The sequence below is a fragment of the Eptatretus burgeri genome, chromosome 2 (genome assembly GCF_056783735.1).
Source record: "Eptatretus burgeri isolate ZD-2024b chromosome 2, Ebu_testis_v1, whole genome shotgun sequence".
Lineage (NCBI taxonomy): Eukaryota > Metazoa > Chordata > Myxini > Myxiniformes > Myxinidae > Eptatretus > Eptatretus burgeri.
The window spans coordinates 29,692,550-29,705,903 of NC_140962.1; the positions used below are offsets into that span (position 1 = coordinate 29,692,550).

Here is a 13,354-nt window from a genome sequence, read left to right on the forward strand (position 1 = left end):
GTTCCTGGAATGTTCCAGAGGAAGTTTTGCACCAAAGGTCATAATCCTTGACCTTTGACCTTTGAAGTTCACAAAGGTCAAATTTTCAAAGTTGTGGGAATCGAACCGGGTTTTCAACCTTCTTCGACGAACTAACTCCAATAAGCTATAGCACGTATCCTGTTTCCTTATTTTAATGTCCACAACATTGTTTTGTGACCTTTAAAGGTTATGCAAAGGTCAAATTTTGAAAGTTGTTGAACGAAACCGAGGTTTCAACATTTTGCAGCTCATAACCCGTCACTCGTACCACATCATGTTGATCATTTTTATAATTTGGTTTAACATTATCACATTGTCTCATCCTTGACTTCTGAAACGATCTACATCGTCAAATACCGCTCGTGAACCATCATCGTCTTCAGACTTGTTTATATCCTTTTTCACTGCCATATTCCCAAGGCCCCAACTGAGTTAACCGCTAAACTTAACATTCGGCCTCCCCCTGCTTCGTTCAGTAAACTAACCCAAATACCCACTAAAACTGTTGTAAACACAAATACAGCTTTTCAATACAATTCCACAACACCCGACACAAATCTCGATCACAAAATATGCAAAACAACACAAAAAACACTCATCTTGTTCTGACCTTTGAGTTTACACAGCCACACTCGTACAACTTGTAGTGATGTCCATAAAAGATCTGTGTAATATGACAGTGACAAATAGATCGGTGTAATGTGAAAGTTAAATCTTGATCGTTTTTTGAAATATTGAGTGGACAAGCCAAGTTACCGAGATGGTTTGCCATGGCAACATAATTCAGCCAATCTCAGCTGTGATCTCATCCGGTTGAAATAATGTCATGAGGAATGGATATCTGCAATATGAAAGCAAAATGTTCAATGGTGTTGGACATATCACGTACACAAAAGTACGTGGACAGATATAATCGGTCGGTGGTCGCAGTTCATTTCAATGTCCCCCTGTCTGTGACAAAAACTTTTTCAAATCCATGTACCCATTCCACAATGCCTCATTTTGGTCATGGTCCATGTAGATTGGTGGAGATATATATATATATATATATATATATATATATATATATATATATATATATATATATATATATATCTGTCTCTGTCTGTCTGTGTCTCTGTCTGTCTGTGTCTCTGTCTGTCTGTGTCTCTGTCTGTCTGTGTCTCTGTCTGTCTGTGTCTCTGTCTGTCTGTGTCTCTGTCTGTCTGTGTCTCTGTCTGTCTGTGTCTCTGTCTGTCTGTGTCTCTGTCTCTCTCTCACATACAAACACAATGATTTCATGCTGCTAGGGCTGTTGAGGTGGTAAAATAAATGAACCAAATATAATTTGTGTTCCTCCTTTTGAAGTTGGTCGATGCCAATTAGATAATGTGTCTTCTCCGATTGTACAAATGTACCTTTCTGGTGTTTGTCTGGCTTTGAAGACACAATTGATAACCAAAATAGGAGTGAAAAATGACCTCTTTCCCAGTATTGAAGCAAGTACAGCACAGAGTACGTTTGTTCGACTGATAATGTTTAAATGTATGTATTAAACCATTAATGGATATGTTGCAGTTGAGGGGAAATAACAGGATGAGCTTTGGATGACTGTGGGGCAGCCCAATACAAGTAATGCTGGCAATGCAAGTCTGCTACACTGGTTACACATGCAGCAATGCAGAGAGTCTCGTTGGATCTCATGACAAATATAAATTTATACAGGTAAAACATACAGAAAACAAACAGCGAACTAAATAAAGGGCAACCGAGACCAGCTCATTAACGAGAAGGCACAGCTCGAGCACATTCACCGTGAAAAACTCTGAAAGATAGTGTTTAACGCCCGAGGCCTTAGCTTCATAAGTTTGGTTTATTTATCTTAATGTCACCCCAGGCAAGCACCGAGTGCTTATGAAAAATGGATTTTATATCGCACAATGACTGGATCACCAAAAAAAAAGAGCCCGGGCTCATCCTGCAGTTACATTCAAATGCTGGACGAAGAGGATGCAGACAGGGTTCAGATGAGGCCTACATGGGGTTCTGGGTTCATAATCTGCTTTCAGTAATGTTTTTTGCAGCGAGACGGGCCGCGTATATGCACTCTGGAACTGAGACCCCGGTGAATGGTGTACCAATCAGAGACAATGGTAAGTGCTGTGCCAAAATTGCATTCTGCATCGTCTCTAAGAAGAGGGAGAAAATACCATGGTGAGTGAAGAAAGAATAAAAATACACAAAGAACCAAGCTTCAAAAGGCAGAGGTTATTTCAAAATGAGGTTCAATACCACAATTAGTTGTGTCACAAGATCAAACTTTCCTCGGGTACGATCAAAGCAACACAGAAACAGAACCCATGTTTTGTTGATCATTCAACTCAATTGTGATGTTACTTACCTACAATTTTCCAGTGGCCTTCATGGTACTGAGGAATGCAATTCTGGGGAAGAGAAAAACTCTTTTTAATCAAACAACATCCTTTGGTGTTGATAATTAATATTGAGCATCCAACATTCTTCCTTCTGATCCCTCGCACTCTCCTATATTTCTTATGTTCATTCAGCAATTATCAAAAATTCCCTTTTACACATACATCTTCCTTCAACATTCACAGAGGAAAGCATGGGAAATAATAATCTGCATAATCTCAGAAAAAAATAGGCTTTTCTGTGGCAAAATTATAAATTGCTGAAGGAAGGAGTTTCAATGAAGGTGAAACATAATAGAACAAAACAAATGAAACAACTGTGGATAACATTACAGCATTATTATGGCTATAATATACATGTATGTATATATATAAAAACATACATACATACATACATATATATATATATATATATATATATATATATATATATATATATATATATATATATATATATATATATATATATATATACATACATACATATATACAGTATACACCCACCCACATCTTTCATCTGTGAATGGAAGGAATAGCAAAACAGCTCTCACCTAATCAACGAAACCCAAGTGGCTAGGATTATATAAATAATTGACCCCTCCCACATTCCTCTTGCCAAAGAAGCTGCATAAAGCAACCCAAAAAGACTTACACAAGGTAAGGGCTATGCTGTTTCGAACCCTTCCCAGAGTTCCTCAACAACTATTAAGACGTTCACACATAGTACACATGTGAGAATTTCCATGCTGCACACTCCATCAGCTTCCGGACCGGTTTCATCACTTTTTGGCAAATCATCAGCGATAACGTCGACAGGAATGCATACAAACGAGGCTCCCAAGCATGTACCACGTGCAAACGTCAAAAGCAATCAATATATAATAAAGGAAGACCCACCCACATCTCTCACACCTGTAAATAGAGGGAATAGCCAATCAGGTCTCACCTAATCAACTTAACCCAGGTGGCTAGGATTAATCCTCAATTCTCCTGCAGTCTACACCATACTTCCAACCGCTGGTCGATATCTATCGCCCTGCTCATAATTTCTGTATAATTTCCTAATCCTGGGAGAATCCCAGAAAACATGACCTCACAACCCTTTTGCTTTGAGCCACTTACCCAATATCCTGCATCTATTTTTCAAAATTTCAGAATAAACTTTCTCAACATCATTCTCACCTCGGTGTACCACAACCAACTTCTTTCTGCCATGACCTGATTCAATATCATTTAGCCTTCCTTCAATGTCCCAAACTCCTGCTCATTCAAAACTGCACAGACTTCTGTGTCTATGATCCTTCATGCAGAATGAAGAATCTACATACTTAATAATCTCATCACCGACAAAATCTGTCTTCCAGACCTCATTCCTACCCATCTCTATTGCTGCACTTATTGCTGCCTGCGCCCGCTGCCCATACGCTGCCCGAGCCCACTGCCCCACCGCTGCCCCACCGCTGCACCCTCACCACTGCCTACACTCTCCGCACCATTACCATCACCTGTGCTCTCCGCACCATTACCATCACCTGTGCTCTCCGCACCATTACCATCACCTGTGCTCTCCGCACCATTACCATCACCTGTGCTCTCCGCACCATTACCATCACCTGTGCTCTCCACACCATTACCAGCACCTGTGCTCTCCGCACCATTACCAGCACCTGTTCTATCCGCACCATAACCAGCACCTGTGCTATCCGCACCATAACCAGCACCTGTGCTTTCCGCACCATCACCACTGCCTGCTCCCACTGCACCATCACCACTGTCTGCTCACACTGCACCATCACCACTGCCCACTCCCGCTACACCATCACCACTTCCAATATCCTCAGCAACCTCACTCTACAACCATAACCAACTATTATCTACAAATTTCTCACATTCTGCTGCTTGCTGCAAATTATCGATCTGTTCCTTCAACCTTGTAATAACTCTCCTTGAGTGGGTTATTTCTTTACACTTCCTGCAACATTAAGTACTCTCTGCTTCCCCTATTCTTCATGTGGCCCACATTGAACATCTATCACACATTTTATCTAGTTCTGTTCCTTTCTCCTTCGGTCTCTATTTATACCCTTTTTCACCCCCACACTCCCAAGGACTCAACTGACTTCAGTCAGTCAGTCAGTCAACTGACTGACTGACTCAACGCTAAACTTAACACTGTATTCAACTGTGAGTTTAGTAGTATATCCCATCTTGCTGGAATGTGTATCAATCTCCAGAAATTTTGCGAATTTATATCCAACGCATTGTCAAAATAATAATAACAGCATTCATTTTAACACCATATTCAACAAAAATAACATCGCTTTTGCTCACTTTTGAGACAATGCAGGAGAACATCACTTTTTTAGATCCTCGTGGAAGATCTCTAAGTCTTACGTTGTTGTTCTTCATCTTCTTCTTGTGGACTTTTTTGTTTCACAGCCTACAGTTTTCATCGAAACTTCCAGAAACTTGGTATATATATATATATATATATATATATATATATATATATATATATATATATATATATATATATATATATATATATATATATATATATATATATATATATATATATATATATATATATATATATATATATATATACTCTGCGCAGACAGTAACCATCTCCGATTTTGAAAATTCCTCCGAGAAAAAAAGTTGTGACGTCAAAATATCTCCGCTAATGGAAATCGCCTAAAAATTATTTCCGAAACTAGGCAAGCTTTTTGAATTCTGTTTGCGGGAATCGAACAGGGCATTAGCAGAGATTAATTACCGCACATATGATACATCACTGTGACGTCATATCAATTTTTATGACGTCATTCCTATTTTTTGACATTTTTTGTTTCACAACCCAGAGTTTTCATCGGATCTTCGTGAAACTTGCCATGTATATGCAGAAAGCCCACGCGCAGACAGGAACCATCTCCGATTTTGGAAATTCTTCCTATAAAAAGTTGACGTCATAATATCGCCGCTAATGGAAAACGCCTATACCATTATCTCCGAAACTAGGCAAGCTGTTTGAATTTTGTTTGTGGGAATCAAGCCAGGCATTATCACAGATAATTTATCGCAAACCTGATACATCACAATGACGTCATACTTGTTTTTGTGATGTCATCATTAAGAGGAAGAGGATCTTAGCTCATTTGAGCTTGTTTGAGAAGTTATACCATTAAATTAAAAGTCTTTCTGGTCTAGGATTAATTAGCCAAAGGGTTTTAGTACTTATGCAATTGAGAATCATCTGATTTTCTTGGTGAATCCAACTTATTCACATTTTATCCACATTTTTAGCTTTATCACTTTGGAGTAGTTTGTGAAGACTATATATTAAGTACTAGCAAATACAACCCGTCACTTCGCTGATGGGAGTATTAAGAAGGGGGGGGGGAGAGAGAGAGAAAGGGAGAAAGGGAGAAAGGGAGAAAGGGAGAAAGGGAGAAAGGGAGAAAGGGAGAAAGGGAGAAAGGGAGAAAGGGAGAAAGGGAGAAAGGGAGAAAGGGAGAAAGGGAGAAAGGGAGAAAGGGAGAAAGGAGAAAGGGAGAAAGGGAGAAAGGGAGAAAGGGAGAAAGGGAGAAAGGGAGAAAGGGAGAAAGGGAGAAAGGGAGAAAGGGAGAAAGGGAGAAAGGGAGAAAGGGAGAAAGGGAGAAAGGGAGAAAGGGAGAAAGGGAGAAAGGGAGAAAGGGAGAAAGGGAGAAAGGGAGAAAGGGAGAAAGGGAGAAAGGAGAAAGGGAGAAAGGGAGAAAGGGAGAAAGGGAGAAAGGGAGAAAGGGAGAAAGGGAGAAAGGGAGAAAGGGAGAAAGGGAGAAAGGGAGAAAGGGAGAAAGGGAGAAAGGGAGAAAGGGAGAAAGGGAGAAAGGGAGAAAGGGAGAAAGGGAGAAAGGAGAGAGAGAGAGAGAGAGAGAGAGAGAGAGAGAGAGAGAGAGAGAGAGAGAGAGAGAGAGAGAGAGAGAGAGAGAGAGAGAGAGAGAGAGAGAGAGAGAGAGAGAGAGAGAGAGAGAGAGAGAGAGAGAGAGAGAGAGAGAGAGAGAGAGAACAAAAAGAGGAGAGAAAGGTGAGGTGTGGAGGTTGGGTTAGTAAAGAGAATGATACGTTATGCCTAATGACCGAACACAAAAACAAACTCATGTCAAAACAGCTGTACACACAACGACACAACAGAGTTTATAATCTCATCTGCTGGCACATCTGCAAAAACTTTGTTGGCCCAGTTCCAGTTGAAAGAATCATGAAATAAGCTCAACTGTCATCAAAATGTAAAAACTTTTGAGGAGAGTGAGTACTTTTGCAGGGCACTGTATGTTTATAATAAACATCTTCCCACCTTCCTGCTTTTGCATGTGCCTGGACTAACTCCCAAGTTCAGTTTATTTATTGGGCAATCCTTGGGCAATCGTAATATTTAATTGTAAAAGCAGTCAATTCGAACATCATTTCAGTCATTCGCAGATGTCTTCATACCTCTGGCTCAGAGCGTCCACATTAGCTGAGTCTCTGACGTGACAATGGGATAAATTATTGAAATGGAAGATGTAACCATGACAACAACTAAATCACCTACTTACCTGATGTACAGAAGTCTTCACAACACTTGGTGGGATCATCACACCAAGGTGCCGGACCACAGCTGACACTGCTTCACAGCGAAGAAAGTATTCCCTCGACTTATCTCTCTTCCCCTCTCCTACTTCTCCAAATACTTCTTCAAACCATGCACCTCCCAACATCACCTAGTGGAAACAAGTGATTAATGTTGGGAACCACAACAAGCGATGAAGAAAATTTTAAGAGTAATGAAGAATAAAGTAAGAGCAAAAGTTTGACAATGGAAAAACAAGATGAAACTCGAAGGGCACTTGATAGAGCGCATACCTCTGCCACACAATGTTTGATCCACAAGAACATATCAGGCCCATTGCATTTTTGAAACATCATGATATGCAGTACTATATCATTTTTGGCCCAATCTCTCAATGGTGAAGAATCACTTTTAAAATTCTAGTTGTTGGATCTGGATCATGGTTTAAGATCGACATCTTAAACAAAACCTAATCAGTTCGTCCTTGTCACACACCAAACCTGTCCACAAACTTTAATCCGGATCCATCCACAACTTTTTGAGATATCCTGCACACAGACAAACAAACAGACAGACTTGGGGGTGAAAACATAATCTCTTTCACCTTTGGTGGCAGAGGTAATTATGTGTTCAGTCCTAGAGACCTGCCATGCTTTACAGATGATCATATTAAACAAAAAAAAAATGCAGCTTCGGTCAATTATACCGTTAGCCGAGTGGTGGCTGTTCCAGGCCTGTTGTGACTTGGAAATGCATCCGAGTCGTAGATGATGCCAAGAACCCCTTTCTCCTCTGATGAAGGAACAAGATGTCCAAACCCCTAAGCAAACAGGCAAACAAGGTTACTGATTGGATTAAACCTCAAGTATCAGTTTTAAATTTTTGACCCAAACCACCAAGAACAATTTACCTGGACAGGAAGGACATTTCCCGGATATTCAAGATTTACAACGGCCACAGTAACTGATTGGATGGAAGTTAATGGAGCAGCAAGTGAAGGGTGCAGGATAGAGGTGAGTGCTGCAAAGATGAAGTTAAAAGGACCAGAAACATATTATATTATCAAGTGAAAAAGACTAAGAAATCCCAGCATGAAGCTGGAAATACAAATTCATGACAGTGATTCTATTTAACTCAGAGAAATTGATGATGAGTCATGCATTATAGTGGGGCAACTTAGCTAAATATAGCATAACAATTGTGCATTTTGTGAGGAAAGCACCAAATTTGGCACGCTAGTAGCCTATCACATTATGAACAGATTTGGATATTGGGCCATCTCAAATTCAGCCGCTGATGGTTGTGACAGCCATTTTTCAAAATGGCCGCCAGTGGTTACTGTTATGACACAAATCTGCTTTACTGGAGAGGAATGCAGGTTGATAGTGAAAGTTTATTTACTAATAAAGGTCCAATAATGGTCAAAGAAAGTAACAATTTGATTTGGTTGAGAAAAAAAAGGTTAAAGTGGACTAATTAGTCTTATTAAGACACAAATTCTGAATGAAAGCCAATGATAAACATTCATAGCACTATTGGCTTGGCACATGGTAGTAGAAGTGGTGTACGTGCATATTGACCCCGGAATCGCGCACGGTTGAGTTGCCAGCTTACACTTGTTGACTCGATTCATTGTTATTTTGTTCTGTGCCCATAGAGTTCTCTATGCTATCCCATTGTGAACCGTAGTTCATCAAGTTGAGTTTGGTTTGCGGGGTGCAGTTTGGTCATAGGATTATCTCAGTCACGGATTACCGGGTTACGAGGTTCTGCATGTATTTCCGTTCTGCCTTCACGGCGCCAGTTCCAGTTTGCTACTGAGTGAGGAAGTTCTCTCTTCGTACCGGCGTGTTGGCGAGATATCTTTACCATGATGACTCGTTACTTTTCGGGTTATCTTCGTTCGATTGACGGCATTGCCAAACCATTTGTAAGTAGTTTTCGATTCTAGTTTCCATTTTCATGGCTAAGCTAATTTGTTTTGGTCAGTTTGTTGAGTAACCCTTCCATTTTCTGAAACTGCGTTTTTATTGACTCTTACAGTCAATCGCAACACATCTCAGCACATCGGCTCAAAGTAATCTAAATATGGATGAATTCGGTCGTATTGGGAATGAACATGGTAAGAAGACTGCTTGGACAATTTGGACCTTTCTGCTAGAACTTACAGACGCACTGCTGAAGCTATCCTCTGCACCAATTGGCATACCAAACGATGTCATGCACACCATCGAGAGGTTCGTCATATTGCTCTATGACAGAACCAACACGTGCAACGACATTGACAAGGCCCGGAAGAAACTTCGGGAAGAAGAACAACGTGCAGCTGATCCCGCCAACCAAGGCAGCTCTGGAGGAGCATATGAAGAGGGCGGCCGACCAAGGAGGCCATGTGTGGGGTCAAACACTGCTACCAACGCCAGAGCTGCCTCCTCCATCCAGCTGGGGCTGGGTCAAGAATGATGAGGGGGTGTACGAGCCACACTGGACGAAGCTACCCAAAGCAGCCCACACCTGCTATGAGCTAGTATCGTGCAAGTGCAAGAAGAGCTGTCTGAAGCATTGCAAGTGCAAAAAGGCCGCACTTGAATGCACAGCTTTGTGTGTGTGTGTGTGTGTGTGTGTGTGTGTGTGTGTGTGTGTGTGTGTGTGTGTGTGTGTGTGTGTGTGTGTGTGTGTGTGTGTGTGTGTGTGTGAGTGCTCACAAAATTGAGAGGATATTAACAGAGCAGACTGTGTCACTGATTCAGAACATTTAAGTCAGACATCTCTCAATCAATTTCTATGAGTGAGATGTCGGTATTCATATGAATGAGACGCAGCCCATAATTTGTTTGCCACCATGCTCAACAACCACTGACTTTACATAAGCGATGTTGGTATTCATATCAATCAGACGCGGCGCCTTGATTCGTTTGCCACCATTCTCAACAACCAATTTCTATGAGTGAGATAGTCGTCCGGTACAACAAATAATTAGCAGCCATCTTGCAAAATGGCGGCTATCTTTAAACTTGAGGTGGCTACAGGTGTTTTTCTTAATTCACCTTTTAATAAATGTTCAAACCAATGTTAGAGTGAAATTATATTAACCGCTAGCGGCCATTTTGAAAAATGGCTGCCACAGCCATCAGCGGCTGAATTTGAGATGGCCCAAAATCCAAATCTGTTCATAATATGTTAGGCTACTAGTGTGCCAAATTTGGTGCTTTCCTCACAAAATGCACAATTGTTATGCTAAGTTGCCCGACTATTAATCTCTTGCAGTAAAAGATAAGGTTCATGTTTCGACTGCAAATTGAAAAGGTTCTTTGATTCTACTGAAAAGGCACATGATCATGCTGGGGCTAGATTGTCGATTATATTACAAAAAACCCCCATAGTACAATAGGGAAATAAGGAAGCTTTAAAATTTTAATTTCATGTACCCAGTTGTGTTGTGGTGAAACTCAGAGCAAATGGTATTTAAAACCAACTTTTTACCAACAATATTCATGATGCTAAATATAAATTGGCACACCTAAACTCCTATCCACTGTCCACCTACAACTCCTATCCACCTCCAGGGCCTTCATCTGCAGCTTGATGCTGTCTTCTCTAGGCTGGCTCCCCTGCCTCACACCTTGCTCAGCTCGATGTCATGGAAACCAAAGCCTACAAGATCATTGTAACGTCCCATGATGAAGAGGCTGAGTATATTGGTCTTCTGCTATGCCATCACAGAAAGGTCGGTGGTCTCTGTATCTTCTGTCACCTCCTTGCTATCCTTCTGACCTTTCTACCCATAGTCCACCATCAACCCCCTTCTGGTTAAACCACTTAAATCCAGGATCACTGCTCACCTCCACTCATGCATTCATTCCTCTTTTCCCCTTTTCTCCCACATGTGGAAACCAACTCCCACATTATCTTTAATCTCATTCTTCCCTCCAGATCTTCAAGACAGCTGTTTACCACCACCTCATATCATCCCCAATCCAAAACCATGATATTTTCCACCCTCGTTAACCCCTGCCGCACCCCACCCCAGACCCTCTTACTTCCAAATTTCCAGCTTACCCTCCTGTATCCATCTTGTCCACCCCATGCATCCTCTCCTGCCCCCATTCCTCCCCATACTGATTGTTTGTCCAAGTCTGCCTCTATCTTGGCCTTCAACTCTGCTGTTGTTGTTTCCCTCATCTCTCAACTTTTATCCTGTCGTGTCTCGATCAGCTCAGTGTACTAATTGTAGCTCTTCCACAAGCTTCGACTATGTATACCAAAACAAACAAACAAAAAAATGTATTCACCTCTGAGCTGTCGAGCCTCAGTTAAAAATCTCGGTTCTACTCTAAACTGCCATGCAGGGCGAGGTCTCATTGTGTGCACCTTCCATTGGATGAACATTAAGCCAGAGGACCAATAGGCCATTACTGGTTGTTGGTGGTTGTTAAAGATCCTTCAGTGTCTTTTACTAAGAGTTGGCGAGTTATCACAAACACCCTGAACAAATTACAAATTCCTGCTCTGACTGACTGCAATGAGGACAACGGCAAACTACCCAGTATAACCCCTGGCCAGGACCTGTTTTGGCAGCACTGATGCTCTGTCAAGAGTACATGGAATACATTTGATTGATTGATATAGAAATCACATGGAGTGAAATGTAAAGTATTTGAATGGCATATTAACAATAGCTTGACAAATTTCCAATGCCTTCCGGCACATTTTCACCATAGATTATTGATCACTCAGAAAAAGAATGCCATTTGAGATGATAATTTCATGTTACAATGTGGGGAAAATAATCAAACTCATACAATTTCAATTCAATACCTGATAATTTAATGGATGCCTTTTTGCAGAATTATATAATTATGTGAAGTTAAACTTCAGAAAGAAACAGACGTTTTGATTTCACGAGTTTGAAATGTAGCTTTGTTTTACTTTTAAGTTATAGCATTGCACAAGTCGCAACAACAGCGTTCTGATCTTACCATGTGCTGGCAAGCAACTGATCACATGGTCAGCAATAATTTTACTTTCTGGCAATGTGATCTGGGCAAGAAAGAACAAACAAATGATCAGGATACAGAAATCCTTTCAGTGTCAGAATATAGCAAAAAAATCTGAAAGTGAATGCATTCCAAACAGCAAAAAAAAAGTTGCCAAGCTACTTCAAGAATAACAACTGAACACAAGTACTGACTAGAGTGGCACTCAGTAGAGCGCACATCTCCGTCAGGCTGAACAGTTTCATTTTTTTATCCCACTGATAGGCCGGAACGGCATCTGGGTCTACACCAAATCTACACAGCTTGTTCTCATCACACACCTAACCTGTCCACCAAGTTCCATCCTAATTCGTCCATAACTTTTTGAGATATTGTGCTATACAGCCAGACCCGACATTCGCGGGGGATAACATTCCTGAAAAATGCCCCAAATGTCGAATCGGGGGCATTGTTTCAATGGGGGAAAAGGGGATAGGTTCCTGGCGGTTCAAGATTCATAAGGGAAATTTTAAAAGTTTTACCAACATGAATGCACATCATTACTGTTTTATGAAAAATGCTTACAAATATAAAAACAACAGCAGTAGGTACTGTTTCCAATTTATATTTAAGATACGACATAAGAATCAATTGAACTCCTGTGAAGAGGATGCAAGTGAGTGTTGATGAGTCGTGCACCAAAGGAGAGGCATGTGAGGGCGCTGAAGGGGATGCAGGTGAGGGTTGGGGTTAGCGGGTAAAGGCAGCGGGACAAGAAGAAAGAATGAGACACAGACCACGCATTTAAGTAGCCGTGCAGGGGTTGTGGGTAGATAGAGGAGGTGTGGGTAGTGTGACCATTGTTTTTGGTGCATGGTGGTGGGGAATGGTTTATGCACACGTCGAGGTACTTTACGTGTGGTTGGTGGGAGATGGTTATAGAGCTGTGTTATGTACACGGCTGGTGGGAGATGGTTTTTGCGAGCACAAAAACTGCAAATCACTGGGCCGCGAATGGAGAAGCGGGTCACATTTTATGAACCACGAATACACGGGGTCCACGAATGTCGAATCCGTGAATGTCAGGGCTTCACGGTATAGGGGAGAGTGAGGCAAGATGATCCCTGGGGCATGATGATCACCCCCCTCTCACGACTCCAATAAAGCTCACATTGGACAGTGGCGCCACCCAACGATAGATCGATTAACTACATTTCCACTGTGGAAGGCACATGACGAGAAAAAACGCTGCGTTCGTTTTATCAGAAAAACATCATTTTCCTCCTGAAAAAGAAAATTTTCAAATCACCGGTGAGTACGTATTATCTCTATGAATAAGTGTAGTAGGAATGGTA

At 41.3% G+C, this 13,354-nt stretch overlaps 1 protein-coding gene across 6 annotated transcripts in view; it reads right to left on the reverse strand.

Moving 5' to 3' along the window:
• Nucleotides 1-1,693: 1,693 nt before the first annotated feature.
• Nucleotides 1,694-13,354, reverse strand: part of PPOX (protoporphyrinogen oxidase) — a 37,007-nt gene continuing 25,346 nt past the window's right edge. For 4 of the 6 annotated variants that reach the window (XM_085852310.1, XM_085852301.1, XM_085852347.1 and 1 more), the window contains 7 exons: nucleotides 12,003-12,063; nucleotides 7,934-8,043; nucleotides 7,730-7,843; nucleotides 7,524-7,571; nucleotides 7,010-7,174; nucleotides 2,402-2,444; nucleotides 1,694-2,189 (listed from right to left, as the gene is read on the reverse strand). In XM_085852310.1, the coding sequence (XP_085708436.1) occupies nucleotides 2,053-2,189; nucleotides 2,402-2,444; nucleotides 7,010-7,174; nucleotides 7,524-7,571; nucleotides 7,730-7,843; nucleotides 7,934-8,043; nucleotides 12,003-12,063 (678 nt within the window). In that variant the 3' untranslated portion in view covers nucleotides 1,694-2,052. The remainder of the gene's footprint in view (nucleotides 2,190-2,401; nucleotides 2,445-7,009; nucleotides 7,175-7,523; nucleotides 7,572-7,729; nucleotides 7,844-7,933; nucleotides 8,044-12,002; nucleotides 12,064-13,354) is intronic. The other 2 variants (XM_085852327.1, XM_085852320.1) reach the window with 1 other exon arrangement.